The 26,763-nt window shown below is 44.1% G+C and overlaps 1 protein-coding gene across 4 annotated transcripts in view; it reads right to left on the bottom strand.

Annotated features, from left to right (window-relative positions):
• Positions 1–26,763, bottom strand: part of LOC137624392 (uncharacterized) — a 74,037-nt gene that overhangs the window by 42,878 nt on the left and 4,396 nt on the right. For 3 of the 4 annotated variants that reach the window (XM_068355128.1, XM_068355125.1, XM_068355126.1), the window contains exon 2: positions 11,618–11,831. In XM_068355128.1, coding sequence (XP_068211229.1) covers positions 11,618–11,831 — 214 coding nt within the window. Of the gene's footprint in view, positions 1–11,617; positions 11,832–26,763 lie in introns of those variants that run through there. The other variant, XM_068355127.1, reaches the window with a different exon arrangement.

The following is a 26,763-nucleotide window of genomic DNA, read 5'->3' on the forward strand; positions in this document are numbered from 1 at the left end:
GGAGAGCGCCTGTGCACTAACACTGCAGAAGGGCAAGCAGGGGAACGCTGGCGCGCTGAGCGTTCTTCAGGAACAACAGGTTGAAGGATGTCCTCAGGAGAGCGCTGGCGAGAAGGAGGGTGAACATCAGGAGAGCGCCGGCGAACAGGTGAGCACTGACGAGTAGGAGAGCACTGACGAGTAGGAGAGCGCTGACGAGCAGGAGAGCACTGACGAGTAGGAGAGCGCTGACGAGCAGGAGAGCACTGACGAGTATGAATGAATGAATGATTTAAAGTTTTCAGGCATCCTGACATCTAAGGTCATTGACGCCGGTAACATTTAATTTATGTATACAAAAATAAAAAATGAAATAAAATAAAAAATTAAAGAGTATTCAATTAAAATCATAAAAATTGAATGTCATAAAAGTTAAATATTTTTCAGAAGACCTGCTTCTGAAAGATATCTAAAAATGCCACTTGCATGGTAGGACACATCATTTCCAAGAATCTTGGCAAGGATGAACCTGCCACCCTCACCTCGAGCCTCAAACAAATATCTATTCCGCAAGTTGTTATAATTGGGGCATTCGGTCAAAAAATGCCTTACTGTTAGAGGTACTAAACAGTTGTCACAATACGGTTTGTGTTGGCCCTTCAGCAGAAACTCGTGTGTCAACCGAGTGTGACCAATACGGAGACGACAAAGAGACGTCTCCCATTTTCGGGGCATCATATTATACCTCCAAGGAGATATGTCATTTGTTACTTCCCTCATTTTATTGCCATCTTGACTATCCCATTGCTGTTGCCATTTATTGCAAACCAATTTCTTGATGTCAGGTAAGAAATCGTTACAGGGAATGGGATACCTTCTTGGCAGCAACTCGGATGCAGCCTCCTTAGCCAGTGAATCTGCCTTCTCATTCCCGGACACACCTACATGTGCTGGAACCCAACAAAATTGAACTGTTATACCTCTCCGTCCAATAATGAATAGCCATTCTAAAATCTTTAAAACTAGAGGGTTATTAGAATTAAAAACTTCCATAGCTTGAAGGACACTCCTTGCATCACTAAAAATTGTAAAATTACCCTCCTTCTCCAACGCTATTTTCTCAATAGCGGTTAATATGCCATACAGTTCGGCAGTAAATATGGAAGCGGTCAGAGGAAGTGCACCTCTACAATTAAAACCATTACTATGTACTCCAAATCCAACGCCAGCATCAGATTTGGAGCCATCAGTATAGATAAAAGTTGATCCTCTATGTTCTTTAACATGTTCATTAAATGGAAGACCTGGCTTCTAGGTCTGACATAATCTTCTTATCTCCAATAAAATATTTACAAAAGGATATCTCTGGTAACTTCCATGGAGGCGTTGATGATACCTTGAATGGAAGTACCTTATTTCTAATTATATCCATACTATTTAATAATCGTTTCACCCGAAAGCCATAAGGTTGAGGAGATTTTGGGTGCAACTCAAAGTATGATGCGTGTCTTACAAGGCTTGCAGTTTGAAAGGCTAGAGAGTTAGGGAGTCTTTGCAATCTAAACCAATACCGAAGAATGGAAGACATTCGGTAAAGGTCTAGAGGTAACTCTCCAACATCAACAAGGAGACTTGGGATAGGCGAGGTTTTAAAAGCTCCAGTAGACAATCTAATACCTGCATGATGTATCGAGTCTAATATTTTTAACCGGCTTGGGGTGGCTGAAGAATATAGCTCACAACCATAATTAATTTTGGAGAAAATCAAGGCCTTGTATAATTTTAAAATAGTATTGCGGTCTGCCCCCCATGATGTATGGGACAATACTTTTAAGACATTCAGAGCTTCAACACATTTAGCTTTTAGCGCTTTAAGGTGAGAAACCCATGTAAGTCTACAGTCAAATATCAAACCTAAAAATTTGGTTTCCGATACACATGGTATCCGTTGACCTTTAATGTATATATCCGGGTCTGGATGTACTCCCCGGATACGACAAAAATGGACAATGGTAGTTTTACTTGTCGAGAACTTAAATCCATTCATGTCAGCCCACTGGATAATTTTATCAATAGAGAGTTGGATTTTTCTCTCAACCATTGCCATTCTAGTGCCAGCAAATGATATTGAGAGATCATCCACAAATAATGTTGAGAGAACATCCTGGGGAATGGCTGAGGATATCCCATTAATTGCTAGTGCAAAAAGGGTTACACTCAGCACACTACCCTGAGGAACTCCTCCTTCCTGGCACTTACTCTCTGATAGAGTTTCCCCCACTCTCACTTGAAAAACTCTACGTGAAAGAAATGCCTGAATAAATAGCAGCAGCTCTCCTCTCAATCCCAATTCATGAATGGTTTTAAGTATACCATATCTCCATGTGGTATCATATGCCTTTTCAAGGTCAAAAAATACTGTAACATGGTGCTGTTTGGAAGCAAAGGCTTCACAAATAGAAGACTCAAGTCGTATCAACACATCAGTCGTTGAGTGCATTTTTCGGAATCCACATTGAATCGGTGATAAAATACCTTTCTTTTCAAGGTACCGTATCAGCCTTGCATTGACCATCTTCTCTATGATTTTACATAAACAAGATGTCAATGCAATAGGACGATAGTTTGCTGCTAAAAACTTGTCTTTACCGGGTTTTAAAAAGGCTAAAATAATGGCTAGTTCCCAAACACTTGGGTAACTATGATCATGCCATATTCTATTAATAATGCTTAAAATAAATAGCTTTGTATTAAAATGTACATGTTTAATCATTGCATATGGAATTCCATCGGGTCCAGGGGCTGTATCGTTGCAATGAGCAAGTGCGGAATCAAATTCTCTTTCAGTGAAAGGAGAATTATACGACTCTTCCCTTCTTGTTGCAAAATTTAAAATTTTCTTTTCTTCAGTGCTCCTATACTGGTGACCAGGGGCTCCCTTCACACTTGCTGGATACATTTGAAAAATGATTAGCCAGGGCATTGCTAACTTCATTTGCTTCAGTTACATACTGGCTATTCACCTTCAACACTGGTGGTGGGTTGGGGGTGAATTTGCCAGCTATCTTTTTTACTTTCCTCCACATAGAAGATGGTGGTGTTCTACTGTTAATGGAGGAAACAAAAGATATCCATGACTGGCGCCTTGCTTCTTTCATGGCACGACGGAACTGTGCTCTACATTTCTTGTACATAGTTAAATTCTCATCAGTTCTGCATCTACGCAATCGTGTTAAGAGATCTTCTTGTGGCTCTGTGGAGTGCAGTTAGTTCTGAAGACCACCACGGGACTGGTCGTCGCTCGAATAACCCTGCTGTTTTGGGAATTGAATTGACTCCTGCTGTATGAAGAGTTCCATTCAGTAGGTCTATGGCATCATCAACACTTTCAAACTGTTCCGCTCTCCCTTCGATTTCACTTAGCTCGGAAAATTTAACCCAGTCTGCCTTGTCCAGATTCCAACGTGGCGATCTTTGCAAAGGCGGACCCTTGTTGGTGTTTATAATGATTGGTGCATGATCACTAGTATGCCAATCATCTAATGTCCTCCAATCAAAATCAAGAAGGCAGTTAGAGCTTGCAATTGAAAGGTCAATGCATGACAAAGTACCTGTCTGAACATGGAAGTGTGTGGGCTCTCCTGTATTAAGGAGTCCCACATCCTCATTCTCCACAATTGATGAGATAATATTGCCCCTTGTGTTGGCCAAAACATCACCCCATAAAGGATGTCTCCCATTCATATCTCCCAGTAAGAGAAAAGGTTGAGGGAGTTGTTGAATGACCTCTGCTAAATCATCATATAAAATACTATCATTTGGAGGTAAGTACAGAGAGCATATTGTATATTTTCTCCCTATATCAATTTGTAAAACAACTGCCTGCAGGGTTGTACGTATAGACATGGGTATTTGGGGAACATCTCGACGAATGTACATGAGACTTCCGCCATGGCTCCCTGCTTGTTGATTATATGGTGTTCTATAGCTAACATACTCTCGAGGACTAGGAGTGTTAGAATCAAGCATACTTTCCTGTAGACATACAATTATGGGGGAATGCTCATGAATTAGGAGCTTAAGTTCTTCATATTTCGCCCACAAACCCTGACAGTTCCATTGCAAAATGGAGGAGAAAACTATGGATTCTTTCTGGAAGACATCTTGAATGAGGTCTTCCCATTAGCATTTTTTAATTTAACATTATTCCCAGTAGGTTTCTTCAGAGGTGGTCTTGTTATGTTGGGTTTAACGTTGGTGTTTTTCTTTGTATTCTTTTTATCTATTTGTTGAGGTGGATGGTGGACCTCAACTCGAATTTCTGATTTATTCAGTACATCTTCTGGTTCATTAGAAACATCAACAGACAAAACATCAAATTTATTTGATGTCATAACCTTAACGTTTCTAATGGAGGGTGGAGAGAGAGATGGAGATCTCTCTCTTTTGCGATTAATAGATGGTGGGATTCGAGGTTTTTGCACCTTTCCCACAACAGGTGCATCAGGTAAGTTAGTCTTAAGTGGAACCTCCATCAGATCAGGCAAGGACATGGCCTGAGAGAGGTTTGTATTACTTTTTGTAATGGCGGCTGAAGGCTGTACAGCAATGGGCAATGACCTAGTGTTAATACATCGTGGTAAAGCCTCAGGAGGTGATATGGTTACCTCGTTATTTGACATTTTATCAGATAGTATACTTTTTTTTGAGCTATTGGCAGTGCTAGGTTGGTTTGATTTTAATGCCTTAGCATATGAATTTGATTTATTTAATAGTCTTTTGGCATGGGTCACACTTATGTGTTCTAAGTTTGATTTGTTGAGGGCAGCTTCCTCCAACTTATATAGCTCGCAGATCTTGTCTGTGGATTTGTGATTCAAGCTGCAATTTAAACACCTGGCTCCAAGTGCACACTCTCCATGGTAAGATTTGGAGCAAATACCACACATCTTCTCATTTTTGCAAACTTTGGACGGGTCCCCAAATTTAAAACAATTAAAGCATTGCAATGGCTTCTGCTTGAAGGGTCTTACTTTAAACCTTTCGTTCTCGATAATAATATGAAAAGGTACATCAGCATCCTGGAACGTAAGGATTATCATTGATGTACCTGGGACTTTATGAACTTTCCAAACATTCAATGGACACATGGCCAGTATCTCGTCCTCTGTAAAATCATATAGATCTCTGTTAAAAACTACGCCCCTTCCGTAGCTAAAATTTAGGTGGGGTTTGACATCTAACTTAATGTCATCATTACTTATTTTCATATTGGACAATATTACCGACTGTGTACTGGATTTGGCATGGATAAGGAAACTATTTTTTCCGAAACAAGATATATCGCCTGGTGCAATAGTTCCTACTTTTTTCTGAATCAATTTGCATATTTTAAAATAATTCCCTGTAACCCCCTTTGATTCAGCTATAAGCCACATCGGTGGTTTTGGATTTCTCTGGGAGGGCATGACTAAATCTGCGTCTTTTTCCAACCAATCGGCATGCCTGTACATATCTAAATCTTTTGGTACCTTATCGCAGAGAGCAGCCGCGACATTCAAGTTATTAATTTTAATAATATTCAAATTACTTATTGCACTAAATGCTTCGTCATAACTACTATAAGATATCCATGAATCCCAAGTTTCAGCTTCAAGTTTCATCCTTATTTCTTTTATGCATCCATAGCATTCAAATGCTTTACATAGATCATCATAATTTGTTTCTATTGAAATTTGTGTAACATGGAGGATTCGAAGTTTCCTCGTGTTTACCCAAATTACTCGATTTAGAAATATCAGTAGAATGGTCCTTTCCCGTTCCGAGGTCATCAACAGAGCTATCCCTTATCACATTAGCAGAGGTCGTCAACAGTGCCGGGGGAGAGTCAGCGTATCCAGGGGATGGGGGTTCGTTCCTTAAAGAATCCATTATACTAAAGAGAGAGAAAAGAGTTAGTTTGATGTACCTGCTCGAGAATGTTAGGCCATCACACGTCGGAAAGGAAATTTGCACTCTCCACTATCGGTACAATGAGAGTATACTTCTCAGATGGTCCACTCCATACCCTACCCGAAGGATAGCATCAAAGCAGATATAGAGGCACAGGTGTAAGCTGAACCCGCCTGTTAGGACTGAGACCAAGAAATTATGGAATCATCCTCCCCATATCTATAATGACGGGCTTCCGGCCAAAAGGCGAGAGTCATACCCCAAGCATTGGATCCCCCTGGATTCCGAAGACCCAACACTTGAGAATAGTTCCGCCAAAAAGGTCCAAACCATCTTCGGGATGGCTGAAATCATCCAATACTCTCACATATAGCTTTGAATGCAAACACCTCCCAACCGTGATACCTCCTCCCACTCATCAAAGCAGGCAGCAATAAAGGATGTATGAACATCCCCGCCGGGGCTACAATGGATGTAAAAACATCCAAGCCATAGGAGAAAAGAAAAAAAAAAAATAATAATAAATATATATGTACATAATATATACACACATATAATGAGGGAAATTTTTCTCAGAGTTTGGAAAGCAAGACTAAAGAAAATTTGTGAAATTAGGATAAGGTCGAAGTAATATTGAGAAAAAGAAAAAGGTAAAAGAGAGAAATTTAGATTCGAACTGGAGGAGCAATTTCCCCAAGTTCGAGAGCCCTCTTGCCTGTCACCAAGTTTCAGCACGGGAATGAAATGCCGCGCTGAAGCTCAATGACTTCATCAAGGCATTCTCTCATTAAGAGGGCACTGACGAGTAGGAGAGCGCTGACGAGCAGGAGAGCACTGACGAGCAGGAGAGCGCCTGTGCGCTAACACTGCACGCGTAAGGGAAGACTCCCTTTGCCCCGAAGGGACCGTTGCCCGTCGGGTGACGATATCAGGTTGCTGAACATCTGCCCCAGAAGGTGAAGTTCTAGCAGGAGTAGGAGACCTATCCCCAGAGAGGTCTAATGAAGCTGGAGCAGTAGGCTGTTTACGACGAGGAGTCCCCCCTTCGGAAGAAGATCCAAAAAGGCGCCTCTTAACACCCTTATGAGGAGATGGGAGGCCCTTGTGACGCAGCGGACGGTGAGCCTTATGGCGAAGGCGGCCACGAGGAAGATCATCAGGACCATCAGTCCTCCGAAGGGGAGTCTCAGTCAAGGCACTCCCCTTAGAGGGAAGCTGGACAGCAGACGAGCCCGTAGGACTCCCTTCCCCCTTCGAAGGATATACGGAAGGGGGAAGAGAGCCGTCAGCACCAACATCCCCAACTGCACCTGCAGAGGATTGCCCCGCCCCGTCGGAGGCCTCTGCCACCACGATGTCGACGATAGATAGAGGGTCTACCTCTGCTATCACCGGCGACTGCTTAACGGCGGCCCCCAACTGGACAAGGTCAATCAGGGCAACCCTGGAGGGCAAGCCCTTAAGCCCCAGGGAAGCCCAAATCTGTAAAAGATCATCATTAGACAGTGATTCATCAATAACCTTCCCCGGAGGAGGAGGGGGAACCGCCCCGCTATGGGAGGCGACGCCCTCTCCCCACACCCAAGGTCGGGAAACAGAAATAGGGCCTATGCTACCACTCGGCCGACTCTCCTTAGGAGCCGAACGAGGGGGAGCTTCGCAGGAGGTTTGGGCGGCGAAAGAAGAGTCCCGAGAACCTTCCTCCTTCAAGGCAACCCCAGAAGGAGAACAGTCTCTCTTAGACTACTTCTTACGCCAGCGGCCAAACCTCTCCCACTGGGAGGCAGACCACTCCCTGCACTCACTACACATATTTTCCTGATCACACCGTCGGCCTCGACACTGCGGGCAAAGGGTGTGATGATCCGTATCTGTGGCCGACATAAAGGTACCACAAGGGCGGCCGGCAATTCCAGGACACGTACGCATAGCAATAATAAAGATGGTCAACTACTAACACACACACGCTGTAGAGAAAAAGCAGAAAAAAGATTAAAGGCTGTCAACGAGGACAATGGACAGACACGTCTGTTCATCGCCGGAGCCAAAAGTGAAGTGAAGCAAATCACCGGTGTGTGGGGGGGGAGGGGCAGCAAGCTACCCTTCCCCTACCCCCCGCTAACTAGCGCGGGGGTAATTAACCCTCGTTAAAAACTATTGGCTGCTCGTCATTTCAGCTACACTAAAAGGTAAACCCAATGTAAATAGCGTGGTTTGTATTTCGGTTACGGAACAAAAAACAATTAGTTAACATTAATTCCCCCGGGGGAACTCCGAAGAGGAACCCCTGCGGGAAAAGAATAATAAGAATTACACACAGGTATGCGCCCTCCTTCCCCACTGCCACTCAGGGGAAGGGGGAGAACTGTAACAAAACAGAATTAAAACAATTATATGTAATTCAACTAAGAATGTCACTAATCGTAAGAACGAATGAACCCTGAAGGAAAGCGTTCTACACAGAAACTGAAAAGTTAACAAATGCAATTAGATTTAAATTAAAAATAATTGACAATAAACGGAAGCAATTCAACCCGTAACGGGAAGGAAGGTACCGTAAACCGTAATAATAATAAAAGGGTGAACGAACTCAAAGAGAGAGAGAGAGAGAGACCGTAGTCAAACAAAACACCCAAGTTCCCCACGCTGATCGACCAAATTCCCCGTAGGGAAGGAGGAACAGAGGAGAACATAGTAAGTAGAGTCCAGCGATGACGATTCCCTACGGAGCCCGCCGAAGGGAGACCGAAGGACCAAGGGAGAGATCGCGACCCATGAAAGTCACCATAGTGGCCTGAGACCACACGGAGAAGTTGTCGTACAAAGAGTGGACTTCCTACACACACACAGCACAAACACTGAAAAGGAAACTTACTGTATTTCTATACTCAAATATATATACATAAACATAAGAATGTTATATATATATATATATTACGTATAAGAAAAGTAAGTAATTAGTAAGACAAAGCATTAATGGCTGCCAAGCGAGGACGGGACAGAGACGTCTGTTCATTGTCCGAGCCAAAAGTGAAGTGAAGCAGTTCACCTGTGTGTGAGGGGGAGGGGTAGCTAGCTACCACTCCGCTAACCCCCGCTAACTAGCGCGGGGGTAATACACCCTTGTTAAATTCTAATGGCTCGTCCTTTCAGCTACGCCGAAAGTAAACCCTATGTAAATAGTGTGGTTTGTATTTCGGTTACAGAACAAATCTACATTTACATGCAAGGAGGTAAGCCTACATTTATTCGTAAAAACTAAGATTACTTTTTATTCTGTATTTTATTAAAAACTAAAATTCATTTGTTTGCAAGTTCAAAAATTCTTATTAACCATATTTTATAAAAATTGTATTTATAAATAAAATACAGAACTTGGAACCAATTACCGACGTAAGGTAAGGTACAGTATACCTGTAAATGTTTTCATAAAGGTATCAATAGTTCAACAGTGGATAATCAAATAAGTGGTTTGGGAATTGGCAGGTAAGAAGATTGTCTGTACCGTACCTTTAAAGCAAAGAGGGGGTGTCTGCCGTTTTTGGGGACAGGGATATCTTTCTTATTACTAGCCAAATCGTATTTCATTATGGGGTTGATGTTCTTTACAATTTTCTAACATACCATATGATGTTAATTTATCGTTTTGACTAATAGCACAATTTACCTTTACCACGGCAATATTTTCTAAGTTCAGCATGGTCCGTACGCAAGTCACGGGTAGCTCCTGCTTAGTTTCCAACTTTCCCGATAGACAGAGCCCGTGTCATCCCAGTCTAAGAAACATTCGGTTTTACAATTTAATACTGTCCCGTCAATCTACATATTTACCCCTTAGTTAAGTATGTAGTTTTTAAGGACACGTCATGTTTAGTGACATTTGATACTGCTGGGATATTTATCATGAAATGTTATGTTAGAAAAAGGCCGTTACAATGCGTCGTACGCTGAAGCCACGGCCAACTTACTCGGTCGTAAAACTTCCCGCAATCATTGTTTCCTGCCTGATTATAATAACACCTGTTTGGCGGCGCTCGATTCGCATATCAGCTGGTCGCGCAAGCATGAACAGTTTTCGATGTTCGCACGTATGTTTTCGCTAATTCCAACAATTTTCATTTTAATCTCTTGTTAAGATTGTTATTTCTTTCGAAATCGTCCCAAAATTATGCCGAATACTATTTTGTTTTATATACAAACAAAGGTTAGGTTATCCAGCATCTACTTAAGATATTTCGTCAGATAAAGCCAGTGTCAAACAAAGCAACCGAACTAACCCTTTCGTGGGCCGCGTGATTTCAAATTTTAAATCCCCCCCCACATGACCCGAGATTGACCTACAGCCGACCCTTTCCAACTCTAACCGCCGTGATGGATAGACCTGTTCCGTATAGTTTCTCTATGAGTGATGTTTTCGAGTTTATCTCCCGTATTGATCAGATTGATGCAATTAAGACTCTCAGATATATACATCTACGTGATTTCACTCGTGTTACCCCCGAATTCTTTCACTATTTATTTCGAGAAGGCCTCTTAGGGGATTTTAGAGGTACATGTAAAAAGTGTAAAACAGGTGATGTGGCCCTCATGCGTGACGGCTGCAATGTGCGCAATGGGCAATCCAATTATTTCTGGAGGTGTACGAAAGCTATTTCGCGGAGTACTGTATCAGGAAGCGATATATAGAGAAGTCCGTATGTCCGTTCAGGGCATTTTTACAGCTCATCAAGCGCGTGTACCCGCTCAAAGCCAGTCCTCTCTACTTGCCGATTCCTGAATCTCCTCCCTCTAACGCTACTAACGTTCGGACAAGTAACGTTCGTCCATCCAGCAGCCGTTCTTCAGCTAACGACGCCCGACCTTCCACTAGTCGCAAAAGTTCAAGTCCTCCTCCTAATCCTCCACCCCAGAAGAGGTTGAAGGACCAAGAACCGGAGGATTTTGGTTTTAGCGACTACGAAATTTAAGGTAAGCCTGAGTAACCTATAATATGATCATGTGGATAAGATATAATTTTGAGTGCTGCCCAAAGCTTTTTTTGTGTAGGAGAGAGACTTACGAAGGGGGTCCGGGGGCTTGCCCCCGGGTAGGGGTAGTGACCTGGGAACTACTAGGATTGGTTAGGTTTGGTTTGTGGGGTTTGTATGTTAGCAACAGTGTTTGGGGGGTCGCAGGGGGGCGTCAGCCCCCCCGTTTAGTTCACGAGGAAGGTAAGGACATGGCTTGTAGGTCAGGTTAGGAGGGGAATTTTGGGTTAGTTGTCCATTTTTCTCGCACATTTCCGACATCCATGACCAGAGGGTTCCTAGTATGTAGATTGTTGGGACAAGCATTTACAAAACTAGTGAATTTAATATTTCATTCCGTGATCATTCCCGCGAAAAAGAGCAGATTTTCCTACTTAGTTTCCAACTTTCCCGATAGATAGAGCCCGTGTCATCCCAGTCTAAGAAACGTTCGGTTTTACAATTTAATACTGTCCCGTCAATCTACATATTTACCCCTTCGTTAAGTTTGTAGTTTTTAAGGACACGTCATGTAATCATTCCCGTAAAAAAAGAGCCGATTTCGGACTTTTTTTTACTCGATTTCCGGCCGGTCAAAGGGCTGTCCCCAAAAACGGCAGAGGCTCCGCAAAGAGTATACCTACTTATGAATAAATAAAGAGGAAAGGTTTCATACTTACTTGGAACACTTAATCTTTCTAGTACAACTCGCACTTCTGGAAAATTCAATTTGGAAGAGACTGGCTTTTCCTCCTCTTCTGTCCAAGACAAGTCCTGATGTTCCTTAATTAGTTCTTTCATGATACCAAATTCTTCTGCTTTGATTTCCTCTGAGCAAGATAGTATAGGGTCCATGGTAGAATCTGCATCACACTTTTGTTGAACACTTTGGTCCTGAGAAAAAAAAAAAGCGTTAATGAATCGGTATTCAAATTCTATTTTAGTAGTGTTATTATAGTAGATCCTTTAGAGGTGCAAAACTCCAAATTTTAAAAGTAATTTGTATTTTTCCTAACTATACAAACCCAAGTCATTCAATAGGAGTATACTTTCAGCTTGGGAGGAACTTTGGCCGTTTGAAATCATAACGAGGTGTCGGTAGATACTGGCAAGTAGTAGAGAACCCTCCCCTCAATGCAGAGTAACCAATACCAGACTACGACCAAAGCCGGCTCAAGTGAAGGCCAGCTCATTTGGGGGGTAAGAAAGGTCCCACATGAAATGAGTAGTGCTTTCACACTGCTACTATAGGCTGGGAGTAAAGGGGTCGTGCTCTAATTTCTTAACAGTTTTCTGCTGTTAATCCAAAAAAGATTTAATGTTTTGGAATACTGTACAGGCAAATGCCTTATATGTGCTGTTTACCAAATAACGATGAGAATTACCAAAATCGACCGAAAGAGAAAGTGTTTTCCTTCAAAATGATGATGAAGAGAAAGCCAGGTGATGGGAAGCTAGCTCTGTGTGCGTGTGTGTGAAAATGTGTTATGCACTTTAATATTGCATTTAAACACTTTTCAGGTGTGTCAGAGATTTGTATATGATTTCTTGAAAGATCGAACGCTCAGCAATGCCTATAGATAAGCGGGCAGAGTATTCCATTGATTAATGCCTTGATACAGATACGATTACTCGCATCTATTAATACGTATGAATCCGAGACATCCTCTTTCCATAACCCAATCAGGAAGCAACTCACAGCTAAGAGAATTGCTAACATTAACAGTGAAAAAATAAGTATGAATCCGTCAAGTAGTTGAAGTAAAGAAAATGTACGGCAAGATCAGGATTTGTGTGTGATTGTGCAAAAGATAACGTTAAAGCATTTTCAATTGTCATTAATGATTACTTATTTATTTTTCTTTTAAATTAATGTGTTAGAATAATTCTGCTTTTTCGGAATGCAAGCATAGTCAGCAATTAGTGGATCCTGGAATTAGATTACTGCCACGGGAAAGTTTTATTTCAATTTTGTTACTTTTTCCTGTCTAATTTTTCTTGGCCGGATTATTCAACGCCGTCTTATACTGGTGTGTATGCTCTCCTAATTTTCCTATGAGGATTATCAGATGTAGACTGAAACGAGAAACAAAGTGGGTATGTATCGTTGTGGATGGCTAGGTGTCCCGTTAGCCTGAGATATTAATCTACCTACTCATGCTGACTTCTTCCCCCACTGACCAGGCCTGTATTTGAGATGGCCTTGCTACGACCCTTAGCACTTGCGCCACTGACACGTTCTTCCTGAAGGCCATACAGCATAGCAAACACCGGTAAATTACTATATTAAAACAACATCTTTTACAGCTTTCAAAAACAGACTGTAAAAAGGCCTTGAAAGGACATACGGACTTCTCTATGCATCGCTTCCTGATACAGTACTCCATGAAATAGTTATCGTACAACCTTTTCTGGGTACCAAATCTTGGTAGCAGACTCCTTTTGAGAACCCGCCATTATTATTATTAATTGCTAAGCTACAACCCTAGTTGGAAAAGCACATTGCCATAAGCCCAGGGGCTCCAATAGGGAAAATATCCCAGTGAGGAGAGGAAACAAGGAAAAATTAAATTTTCAAGAAGAGTAACAACATTAAAATAAATATCTCCTATATAAACTATATACACTTTAACAAAACAAGAGTTAGAGAAATAAGATAGAATAGTGTGCTCGACCATGGTACAGAGGCTATGGCACTACCCAAGACTAGAGAACAATAGAGTAACCCCTTGGGTGAAGAATTGTTTGGTAATCTTAGTGTTGTCAGATGTATAAGGACAGAGAAGAATATGTAAATAATATGCCAGACTATTCGGTGTGCGTGTGTAGGCAAATGGGAAAATGAACCGTAACCAGAGAAAAGGATCCAATGTAGTACTGTCTGGCCATAGTCTTTGACCTTGGCATAGCCTTTCCAGCAATCGAAAATGATGGTAGTCCCAGGAAGAACGTGCTCTTGGAGCGCAGAGATCAACGTTTGCGCACTACGTTCCTTAACCACTTGAAAAAAGGTCTAACACGTTTCCTGGTCAATGCCCCAAATGACCCAGGCTCCTTCGACTCGTTGCCCAATGTTATACTTCCTCATGCCAAACATACTCTCATACACTTCCACTATGTGCTCTGGTCCGCCAATTTTCTTGTCTAAAATCAAAACCTGTTCGCACACTTCTCGGCAAAAGCTATACCAGTCAATAAGTGCGTGGGAAGCAAGCTATTCCCTCTTCACGGCAACATTGTCTTGATCCCAACATTCAACCCAACATCATGTGAGGAAAATGACCTCAACTTCTTTGAGGTGTGAGCGCTCGAAGAATGAGCCCTGCCGCAATGTGAATTTTTTGCGCCACTTGCAGTTCCTACACCTCCAACTAAATATGTATTGGCCAGTGTGCACATTGCGGCCATCACGCATATGGGCAACATCACCAACTTTGCACTTTTCGCAGGGACCCCTAAAATCCCCAAAGAGCCCTTCACGAAATAAAAAAATGAAAAAATGCTGGGGTAACTCGAGTAAAGCCCTGTAGGTCTAAAAATCTTATTGTCCTCAATGCATTAAGCTGAGCTATATGAGTAATAAATTCAACATCGCTCAAAGAAAAACTATAGGCAACACGTGTCCATTACAGCAGTTAGCGTTGGAAAGGCCGACCTCATTCAGGTCAATCTCGGGTCATGAGGGGAGGATTTGAAATCTTGCGGCCAATAAAAATAGGCGTACAAGCGCACGGAAACAAAAGGTTACTTCGGGTGCATTGTTTGACACTTGCTTAACACGTTGACTGCCATTGGCAATGCTGTGAAACGGCTCAATGGGCGTTCTCTTTAACCTCAATTGAAATCAGTAACCAGCTAGCTATTGACGTGAGAATTGTTATGGTGTATCCGTAAGGTAAGCCGAGTGCTCAGCCAGTGTAAAAAGCGTAACTTTATGTGGTACACTTCGCCTGACATAAAAAAAGTCTTCATTACAGGCGTTGTGTACCTAATATGGACATAATAGATGTGGTCATATATGGCTCATGTCGCCCAAAACGATTAGAGATAGTTCTGCTGGCGTTGTGTGCCGAATATGGTCACACTTTGGATGTTCAGTTATGGTGCATACCGCTCAGACTGATCTAGGGAATTACCGTATGCAACATGTACCAGACGTGGCTCATACTTAGTGTGACTCTAAAAGGCACAAATCGCCCTGAATGATTGCAAGCATTACTACGCACATGTATGTACATGCACACACAAACACACACACATACATATAACACCTTTGTATGTTTTCATATGTGCACATAAAATTTGTAGTACACACGTGTGTATATAGGAATATCTATAAACATACACTTGAATATAATACATATAAGATGTACATACATGTTACAGACACACACATTAGGAAACATACAGGCTGTATTTTTGGCAATATAAATTTGTATTTTGCATAGATAAACATACAAGTAAATTATTTACGTCTTCTTCAGTTATTCATATATATGTCGATCTGTATACGGTAGCCCATCTTTTTGTAACTGTCTATCCATGTATATACATACATACATACATATATTCACATTTATGCGAGAGGAATAAAATGTGGAAAAGAACTCTTCCTTATGTCTGTATAAGAATATATTATAATATAAAATATTAGAAAATAAGATAAAGGAAGTAACAGAAAAACGAATGACACACATACACACACAAAATGGCTAGTATGTGTATATATATATATATATATACACAGTGGTACCTCTACATACGAATTTAATCCGTTCCAGAACCAACTTCGGATGTAGAAAATGTTCGGATGTCGAAACGAATTTTCCCATAAGAATACATTGAAATAGGATTAATCCGTGGTTGAGCCCAAAAACCTATGATAACTTCTTAATAAACTAATACACATAATTTCCCATGAGAATAATGCACACTAAATTAGATAATAGACATGTAAAAAAGAAGAATTAGCAAAAAATGATAAATAAGAAACGGGTTTTTAGCGTCACTTTACCTAAGAAACTCCAGCGCAGGTGTTGTTGGTCTTGCTACGCAGAGAGGAGACGGACGGGCGGCGAGGAGGTAGAGAGGTTAACTACGATAAACGTACACTACCGTAACTTATTCTAACACACTAAGTGAACTTTAACATAACTTAGCTTTTTTTTTTTTTTTTTATATTTTATATTTTTTTTTAAATTTTCTTTTTTCCTTTTTGATGATTAATTTTAATCACTTTCACTCTCTACACTTAAAATTGATTGAATTTCTTTCGCTTCACTCTTTGCCGTTTTCTTTGTTTCACTTTCTTCCGCTTCACTCTTTGCCGTTTTCTTTGAATCACTTACATCCTCTTCATCACGAGTTCGCTTCGTAGTTTTTTTAAAGAAATTATCGATAGATAGTTGCTTAGTACGACTTTTCAGAATGTTTCGAAAGTGAGTTAGGCCATCATCGAACTGCGAAACTACACGACAAACCTGCAATTTTTTTGGGTGGTATTTGTCGATGAAGTAGACCACGTCTTGATATTTTCCTAACACCTCTTTTAAATGCGCCGAACCTAACACATGTTCTACCTCCTCGTCATCACTCATGTGCTTAGACATAGCATGGAGTTCCTTGAGCTCCTCTGTGGTAAGTTCGTCGTGATGTTCGGCGACGAGTTCCGTAACGTCATCTGGTCGACCTCCAGACCCATGGACTTGCCAAGGGAGACGATTTCCTCTACGTCTTCCGCTGCACCCACCACGGGATCAGGTTCGGGATTAAAACCTTCGAAATCTCGGGGAGGAACTGCATCAGGCCACAGCTTCTTCCAGGCAGAATTGAGGGTCTGTTGAGTTAACCCCACCCAAGCCTGATCTATGATCTTCAAGCAGTGCACGATGTTGAAGTAGCTCCTCCAAAATTCACGCAAAGTTAAGTTGGTACTTTGCGTGACATTAAAGCACTGCTTAAATAAGTGCTTGGTGTACAGCTTCTTAAAATTAGAGATGACTTGCTGGTCCATGGGCTGGAGGATAGAGGTGGTATTCGGTGGAAGATACAGCACCTTTATGAACTTAAATTCATCGAAGATACATCTTCAAGTCCAGGGGGGGGGGGAGGGGGGGGAGCGGGTGTATTGTCAAGGCATAGCAGGCACTTTCTGTTCATGAAGATACTTCTTCACAGAAGGGCCGAAAACTTGGTTAACCCATTGCACAAAGAACTGCCTAGTGACCCAGGCCTTCGAGTTGGATCGCCAGAAAACATGAAGCTGGTCCTTATCGACGTTGTGTGCCTTAAAGGCCCTAGGGTTCTCGGAATGGTAAACCAGTAAGGGCTTGACTTTAAAGTCCCCGCTAGCGTTGGCACATAGGGCAAGAGTCAACCGATCCTTCATTGGCTTATGCCCAGGCAATTTCTTCTCTTCGGCGGTGATGTAGGTTCGACTGGGCATCTTCTTCCAAAACAGCCCTGTTTCATCACTATTAAACACTTGCTGCTCTACGTAGCCTTCTTCCAGCACGATCCTTTCGAAGTTCTTGACAAAGTCAGCTGCAGCCTTTGTGTCCGCCTCTCCGTGGCGAACAACTGAATGAATCCCGGACCGTTTCTTAAATTTCTCAAACCAGCCACGAGATGCCTTGAAATCATCTGAGGAAGGTTCAGTTGAACTCTCCCCAGCATTGTGGAAAAAATTAATAATAGTTGGGAAAAATACAAACCATTTCCACATATAACAAGCTTGGGTTATATATGTTTTAAAGTAACTCTCATTATCAATTCCCTTTTGTCATAATGTCTGATATTCTGCCCCAGTACTGTACTAAAACATTTTATTCACTGTAAAGATTTCAATCTTTCTTAAATAGGTTTAAATGTTTTGCAAGCATAATGTATATGTTTAAGGGGTATGTATATATTTTTGTTTGGTCCTACCAACTGTCTTAACAACATTTGTTTTTGCAGCACGCCCTACTCTCTGTAGGGTTTGAAGGTGTAACCAGAGTTTGAGTAAACAGAAGTACTGTACTTTACAAGAATAGGTTCCTTGAATGTGTAACCAGAGTTTGAGTCAATAGGTTCCTTCATCAAGAAAAGAAAAAAGAACAGATACGGCAGACATTTATGTTGACAGAAGTTCCCATTTGTAAGGGAAATTTACTCGAGACCACTGTATGTACAGTATATAGGAACAGAGTACCTGTCTAGTACTGTTCATAACAATTATGAATGTGGTTGATGGCCTGTTACCAGTGTTTAGTGGTGTGTGTGTCTGCTCTGTATTCATTTTACACTGCCTGTGAACTGTAAGTACCATCCTGTGTTTGACTGAATAACACCACAACCAATGTATTATAAGGCCATTGGCAATTGCTCGTGTTGTTGACAAAATTTTTGAGACATTGTTATTGTGGGCCTACAGAGACCTGCACAGCAGCGTATGCGGCTGAACTGTTCAAAGAAAAATTGTAAGTGACTTTGCAGCTTAGTGGTGAACTGGATATTGAAGGGACAGTATTGATTCAGGGGAAAGTATGGTAGCACAGTATTTTCACATATCTATATTTTCTTATGAGTAATTTCTAGCTTGTTTGTTATTTGTGGAGCTGGAGTGTAAAGGACTGATAATTTTGCCATAAATTTGGCTATTGGAACTGACAGATAAATACTTAAAAATAAATATTTTTTCTCTTGCTTATACAATATGCAAAAGGGATGCTAATTTTTTATTTAATTGATTATTCTAATTGATATGTTATTCCTAACAGTTTTCTGCAAATAAATTTTTTTGTTTTTATGTATACAGCATTTAATTTCAGAAACCACCCACCACAGCCCCCCTTCCCAGCCACTGTTTTGAAGATCTCTTAAGTACCGTAATTTATCATAATTCTTTCCTCCCACACTGTGTCCCGTAATTAATTAAACAATATTTCCTTTCACCTAATGTTCTTATACTTGTACTTATGATCAGCAAGCAAAAGGGAGGAGAAGCAAACGGGTAAGTCAGGTTCTAGCTGGGTCTCCTTGCCCAGTATAAATCAAGGGGTGGTGCCCAGTACTCTGGTCTGTTAAACTGTTACTCAGGTTTTTGGGTATTCCACTGTTGTATATTTTTTGTGTAGTGAACTACGCGTACGAATATTGTTTACTTCGGGTGTCGAAAAAAAAATTCGGATGTAGAGTAGGAACGTGTTCGAATTGTACTTCGCGTGTCGAAAAATTCGGATACAACCGGTACGACGAAAATTGCTTACTTCGTGTGTTGAAATAAAATTCGGGTGTAGAGTAAAAAATTTGCTCGAATTTTACTTCGGATGTTGGAAAATTCGGATGTAGATACGTTCGAATGTAGAGGTTCCACTGTATATATATATGTGTGTATATATATATATATATATATATATATATATATATATATATATATATATATATATATATATATACTTGCATATACGGACTGATATACAAATTACCCATTGTCCCAATATGATGAAAAATTAACATCCCAGAGAATATTTGAATTCTTGCCTTCCTTTTAGTACCATATACATATATATATATATATATATATATATATATATATATATATATATATATATATATATATATATATATATATATATATATATACTTGCATATACGGACTGATATACAAATTACCCATTGTCCCAATATGATGAAAAATTAACATCCCAGAGAATATTTGAATCCTTGCCTTCCTTTTAGTACCATATATATATATATATATATATATATATATATATATATATATATATATATATATATATATATATATATATATATATATATATATATATATATATATATATATATATATATATATATATACATATATATATAATGTGTGTGTATGTATGTAAGTATTACTTTCTCTGTCATTTCTACTTATTCCTTTATATTATATATATACACACTGTATATACGCAAAAGCGTATATATGCATACAGAAAACATTACCTGACTGAAGCTACTGGCCCAAAAGCCAAGACAAGAAGACTTTGTCGTTCCTGTTATGAGATACTGTCACAAAATAAAGGAAGTTCTGTAGCTCAAAAGAAAGTAAACACAATGTGAGAAATGTGAGGGTAAACCTTTCCTTTGTCTCAGTTGTTTCAACTTGAAACATTCAGTTTGAAGAATATAAATTTGTGTATTTTATTGGTTTTTCTTATGTAGAAGCAAAACAGAAAAAAATGTTAATTTTATACTTGTACTCTAAATACTACATGATTTCCTTCATCATACATGGATATCTTTTCACCAAGAAAAGGACACTATTTTTTTTCAGAAGTAAAATGTTTACAAAACTGATTTATTTTTCTATTGAATTCATATAAATATAATCTAGGGTTAAAAGGACAGCATTTTTATTGATCTAATGATAATGTTTAATATGACAAATTCAGAGATAATTTGTATTTTTCCTAACCATACAAACCTTAGCTATTTACATTGGGTTTACCTTCCGGCGTAGCTGAACTGACGAGCCAATAGCTTTTAACAAGGGTTAACTACCCCCGCGCTACTTAGTGGGGGTAGGAGAAGGGATAGCTTGCTACCCCTTCCCCCCACACACCGGTGATTTGCTTCACTTCACTTAGAGGTAGAACTAGACTTGGGGGCCAGGGCTGGCGGGCAAATATGTGTAAATAACTAAGGTTTGTATGGTTAGGAAAAATACAAATTATCTTCGAATTTGTCATTTGTTCCGTAACCGAAATACAAACCACGCTATTTACATTGGGTGACTTACCCCTCAGGAAGGGTGGAAAGTCCCCAGCCTTACTGACTTCGGCTTTGCCCGGGGACTCCGCCCCTCAGTGAGTAGCACTTGAGAGAAGGAGCCCCTGCACCTCACAAGTTCCTTGCTTCGCTAGGAACGAGTGGCCTACATAAGTTGTGTGGAGGAAAGTGTGACCCGTCCTATGAAGTTGACCTTGAGACCTTTAGATAGGAATCTAGGATAGGACGTTCCCAATACCACCTCGTCAGGGTATGGGGGACGCGACAGTATTAAGCTTAATACTAGGAGCACAAGGAAGCATGGTTTACCTGCAGAGGTCGAGGTCAGCTATGCGAAGACCAGGATGCTGCTTCCCCAAGAGAGGGGAGAATGAAGAAAGAAGTAAGGGTCAGACATACTCTTTCATTCACGCAGACTAAAACCGGGTAACAACACCCTCAACCTACTTCTACTTGTCCATAAAGGAGCCTGAGGTTAGACCAGCTGTTGTGCAGCCACCACAGGGCCGATAGAAAACGTATCGAGGCTCCTGTGGGTCACGACCTGCAGGTAGTGGGCTGTGAAGGTCATCTGACGCTTCCAGACCCCAGCTTGAAGCACCTGCGTCACAGAGAAGTTTCTCTTGAAGGCCAGGGACGTAGCAACACCCCTGACATCGTGTGCCCTAGTGCGACGTGACGGAGGGGGGTCTGGATTCAAGGCGTGGTGGATAACCCTTCGAATCCAAGCTGAGATGGTGTACCTGGTGACCCTCCTCTTCGTCCTGCCTGTGCTTACAAACAATGCTCGCACTTGAGGACGGACTGCAGCTGTTCTCTTCAAGTAGTACCTCAGACACCTCACTGGACATAGTAGCAGCTGGTCTGGGTCGCTTGTTACAGAACGGAGACTCGCGATCCTGAAAGAGTCAAACCGAGGACCCGGCACCCCAGGATTCTGAGTCCTGGCAACAAACTCAGGGACGAACCTGAATGTTACCTCCTCCCATCCCCTTGAATGGGTGATGTTGTACGAGAGACCATGAAGTTCACTAACCAGCTTGGCCGAAGCCAAAGCGAGCAGGAAAGCCGTCTTCCAAGACAAGTGGCGATCGGAGGCCTGGCGTAATGGTTCGAAGGGAGGTCTCTTAAGAGCCCTGAGGACCCAAACCACGTTCCAAGGAGGAGGTCTCACTTCCGACTGGGGGCAGGTAAGCTCATAGCTACGTATGAGTAGAGAGAGTTCTAGCGAGGAAGAAATGTCCACGCCTTTCAGCCTGAAAGCCAAGCTTAAGGCTGAGCGATAGCCTTTCACTGCCAAGACAGGAAGGCGCATTTCCTCCTGCAGATAGTGGCATCGAGTGGAGAGATACCCCTCCCACGACACCAACCACAAAAGACTCTCCACTTCGCCTGGTACACTCCCTCAGAGGACTTTCGCAGGTGCCGAGACATTCGCTCCGCAACCTGTTGCAAAAAGCCTCTCTCCGTGAGGAGACGCTGGACAGTCTCCAGGCGTGAAGCCGAAGCGAAGCCACGGCTTTGTGAGGGATGTTGGAGTGGGGTTGTCTGAGAAGCTCGTGTCGTGGAGGAAGTTCTGTCGGGAGCTCCGTCAGGAGCTGCAGAAGGTCCGGGAACCATTCTGTGTGATGCCATAGTGGAGCTACCAGAGTCATCGAACAGTTGACCGATAGTCTGGTCCTGTTGAGCACCCTTCTCATCAGACAGAAAGGTGGGAAGGCGTACATGTCGATGTTGTCCCACCGTTGCTGGAAAGCATCTTGCCAGAGAGCCTTGGGGTCCGAGACTGGGGAGCAGCACAGAGGCAGCTTAAAATTCAACGCTGTCGCGAACAGGTCCACGGTCGGGGAACCCCACAAAGTCAGGACTTTGTTGGCTATCTGAGGATCCAAAGACCACTCGGTACTCACTATCTGCGAGGCCCTGCTCAGACTGTCGGCGAGCACATTCCTCTTGCCAGGAATGAAGCGAGCTGATAGTGTTATCAAGTGGACTTCGGTCCACCTCAGAATCTCTACTGCAAGATGGGATAGCTGCTGCGAAAAGTGCCTCCCTGCTTGTTGATATAAGCCACTACCGTGGTGTTGTCGCTCATCACCACCACGGAGTGACCCGCCAGGGTCCGTTGGAACTATTGAAGAGCCAGAAAGACGGCCTTCAACTCTAGCAGGTTGATGTGCAGGCACTTTTCTGATTCTGACCAAAGGCCTGAAGTCCTCTGGTTCAGAACGTGCGGCCGCCACCCTTCTTTTGACGCGTCCGAAAACAGTGTCAATTCCGGGGGGAGGACGAGAAGACTCACTCCCTTTCGCAGGTTCTCGTCGACCAGCCACCACCGCAGGTCCGTCCGTTCCAAAGAGCCTATCGGGACCTGAACGTCCGGGGAATCGGATCCTTGATTCCACCGGGACTTGAGCCGCCACTACAGGGATCTCATCCTGAGGCGGCCGTTTGGAACCAGACGAGCCAGGGAGGACAGGTGACCTAAGAGACGCAACCACGATTGGGCGGGAAGCTCTTCTCGCCTGAGGAAGGGTTCCGCCAGCCTCCTCAGCCTTGCTATCCCGTCGTCTGATGGAAAGGCTTTGTGGAGATTGGTGTCTATCAGCATGCCTATATAAACCAGTCGTTGGGATGGCTGCAGAGAGGACTTCTCGAGGTTTACCACGATCCCCAGATCCTGGCAAAAATCCAGAAGCCTGTCTCGGTGCCGAAGAAGGGTCGACTCCGAGTCTGCTAGGATCAGCCAGTCGTCCAGATAACGAAGGAGACGGATGCCGTTCCTGTGCGCCCAAGATGAAATCAGGGTGAACACTCTGGTGAACACCTGAGGTGCTGTGGAGAGACCGAAACATAGCACCTTGAACTAGTAGATCTTGTCGTCTAGGCAGAATCTCAAGTACTTCCTGGAAGACGGATGGATTGGGATCTGAAAGTACGGGTCCTTTAGATCCAGTGTGCACATGAAGTCTAGAGGTCTCACCGCAAGTCTGACCGTGTCCGCTGTCTCCATGCTGAACCGAGTTTGCTTGACAAACCCGTTCAGAGCCGAGAGGTCGATGACAGGTCTCCAGCCTCCAGACGCCTTCTTTACAAGAAAGAGTCGACTGAAGAAGCCTGGGAAGCCGTCGACGACCACCTGGAGAGCATCCTTCTTGAGCATGGTCTCGACTTCTGCCCGAAGGGCTAGCCCCTTTACCGATCCCATGGCATAGGAGCTCAACGACACTGGATTCGCTGTCAGGGGAGGTTCAGATGTTATGAACGGGACGCGATAGCCTTGGCCGATCACCGAAACCGTCCAAGCATCGGCCCCGTGTTGCTGCCACCTGTGCACGCAATGTTGAAGGCATCCCTCCACAGGTGGACACGCAGGGGGATTGCCACTCCTAGTGTTTGGGGCCGCGGACGCTCCCTCTAGGAGTCTTGCCTCCCCTGGAGGACTTACCGCCCCTCTAGACCTTGGCTGGAAAGGGCTGGGGCTTAGACACCACTTTCTTAGCTGCCGGTGCCTGCTTCGGTGCCTTACGAGGCTGCTGCTGCTGTTGCTGCGGAGCTGGAGGCTTATAAGGCCGAGCTGTAAGGGCCCTATGGAGGAGGGAGTCCTGGCTAGATTTCCTCCACCTCTCAGCCATTCGCTCCATGTCCTGTGGCTCCATCAGATTCTCCCCAAGGAGGGAAGCATGTCTGAGCCTACAAGCATCCACGGCGGGGACCTTCGGGTGGAACCTCTCGGTCACCGCATCGTGCCGCTTCAATACCGAGTTGGGCCACAGGGTGGTGACCTGATGCGCCATGAACTCGATGGAGCGGGTGCCCGAGAGTAAGAAGGTCTCCAGGGCCTTCCTATTGGTCTCCTTAGACAAGTCCTCGGAGCGCAATAGGATGCCCAGAGTTCCTAGCCATATATCCAACCAAGAAGTGGCCTACATGGCGCACTTCGCGACCTTCTCATGGCTCAGGATCTACGACGCCGAGAACGACACCTGCCGGGCGGAGAGCTTCTCGAAAGGAACTCCCTTAGCCAGCTCTTCTACGGAGTGATGGAGAGGAAGAGCGAGACTAGACTCACCCAAGATCTCAAAATACCCCCTCTACTGGACACGAGGTGGGACGAGTTTGTTCCCGGCAGAGGAACGACTGGAGGAGGCAAGAATTGCGAATTGGGCATTGGCCCTGGCTCTGGCACTCTTCAATCCCCGAGACCAGGGCAGAGCCGCACTGGTCTTAGGGGCCTTCTGAACATCGAACACCTGGTCCAGGACCGTGTCCTTGCCTTCTCGGGGAGCGATTACGGGGTCCATGAACCCGTTGAGTTGGCTCATCAGGCTCAGGACCTGCCAGAAGGCATGTTCAGATTCCTGCTGGTCTCCTCCTTGCGGGCTGGCAGCTAAGCCTCCCGTCCCCAGAATCTCTTCCTGGGGCGAAGCGTGGACGTTCTCCCGGGGAGCAGCAGGTTCCTGGCGAATCCTTGAAGACGATTTCGGGATGGTCTTGGAGCCCTTGGGTTCCCTCCTGGGAGGGATACAGGATCCCAACAAAGAGGTTCGGAGAGCACCTCCCGCGCGAGACAATTCTCCTCCATGAAGAGAAGGCTCCCCCCTTGGTGCCGAGGGGGAGACTATCACCTCACTGGACTCACCCGAGGACGGAAAAGCCTCGTCCACGGGAGAAGGAAAAAACGCCTGCGAAGGGGATGGGGCCTTCCCGACATACCTCTTAGGAACCAACTTCTCCCTGGGGGAAGTCACCACGAAGTCCACTCCTCTCCTTCTCTTCAGCGGAGGTAAGGCAGTCGTTGGCTTGTGACCTTGATCGGCGAGTGCTGTCTTCATAGCCTTCACTAACGCCCGCATCAGAGGACCAAACCAAGTCTGTCACTCCACGGACACAGAGTCCGAAATCCCCGCTGAAGGGAAGGGGATCGGGCGATCCTTCGGAGTGGACACCACTGGACCTGCCTGAAAAGGAAAAGAAAGATGCACTGACCTCTCTGAAGTGTCTTCCCTATCCTGCACAAGAGTCCTGCGCTTTGGTGGAGGCGATCCTGAGCGCGGTCTGGCGACACGAGTTCCTGCTGCTGTCACGGGCTGCGAAATCCGGCGCTCACAGGCGAGCGGTCGCGAGGGCGTACAGGCGAACGAGCGCGTGGGCGAGCCAGTGAACGAACGCGTTGGCACGTCGGCGAGGGAGCGTGTTGACGCGCTGACGAACGAGAACGCTCTGAAGACCGCTGACGACGTTATTCAGGGGACTTGTAGCACGTGGGAGAGCGATTGCGAGCAGGCGATCAGTGGTGCACTGGTGAACGCTGGCGCGTTGGCGAGCGATGGCGTGCTGGCGCACGGTGACGCGTTGGCGAGCGATAGCGCGTAGGCGACCCATGTCCTTCCATATCTTCTGGGCGACGGCGCGTTGGGGAACGCTTGCGCGCAGGCGATAGGTCACGCGGGCGGTCTGGAGATCGCCGATGTTCAGGTGATCGCTGACGCGCAGGAGAACGCTGACAAGCAGGCGAATGTTGAAGCGTCTGTGGTCGCTGGCGAGCAAGAGGGCGACGCGTGGAATCCTGTGAGAGAACAGTCGGCGTGGGGCGCAGGAGCGAACATTCACGAACAGGCACAGGAACAGGAGGCGCATGGGCGTACGTGCGTTTCGGAAACATGCGCTGGAGAACGCGAGCGATGTTGTGCAAGAACAAGCTGAGGATCGCGAGGGCGCTCAGGACACTGATGGCGCGCGGGGCGCACAACAGGAACTGCAGGATATTCGGAGACCACAGGGGAGAGCTGACGAGAAGCGGGGCGATGGTCCTCAGAAGAGCGCTGACGAACAAGAGAGCGCCGACGGTCAGAGGAGAGATGACGAGCAGGAGAGCACCTGTGCGCTAACACTGCAGAAGCACGAGCAGGGGAACGCTGGGCGCTCAACAGGAACAACAGGTTGAAGGATGTCCTCAGGAGAGCGCTGGCGAGAAGAGGGGCGATCATCAGGAGAGCGCTGGCGAACAGGAGATCGCTGACGAACAGGAGAGCGCTGACGAGTAAGAGAGCGCCTGTGCGCTAAC

This window comes from Palaemon carinicauda, chromosome 31, assembly GCF_036898095.1.
Source record: "Palaemon carinicauda isolate YSFRI2023 chromosome 31, ASM3689809v2, whole genome shotgun sequence".
In the NCBI taxonomy this organism is placed as follows: domain Eukaryota; kingdom Metazoa; phylum Arthropoda; class Malacostraca; order Decapoda; family Palaemonidae; genus Palaemon; species Palaemon carinicauda.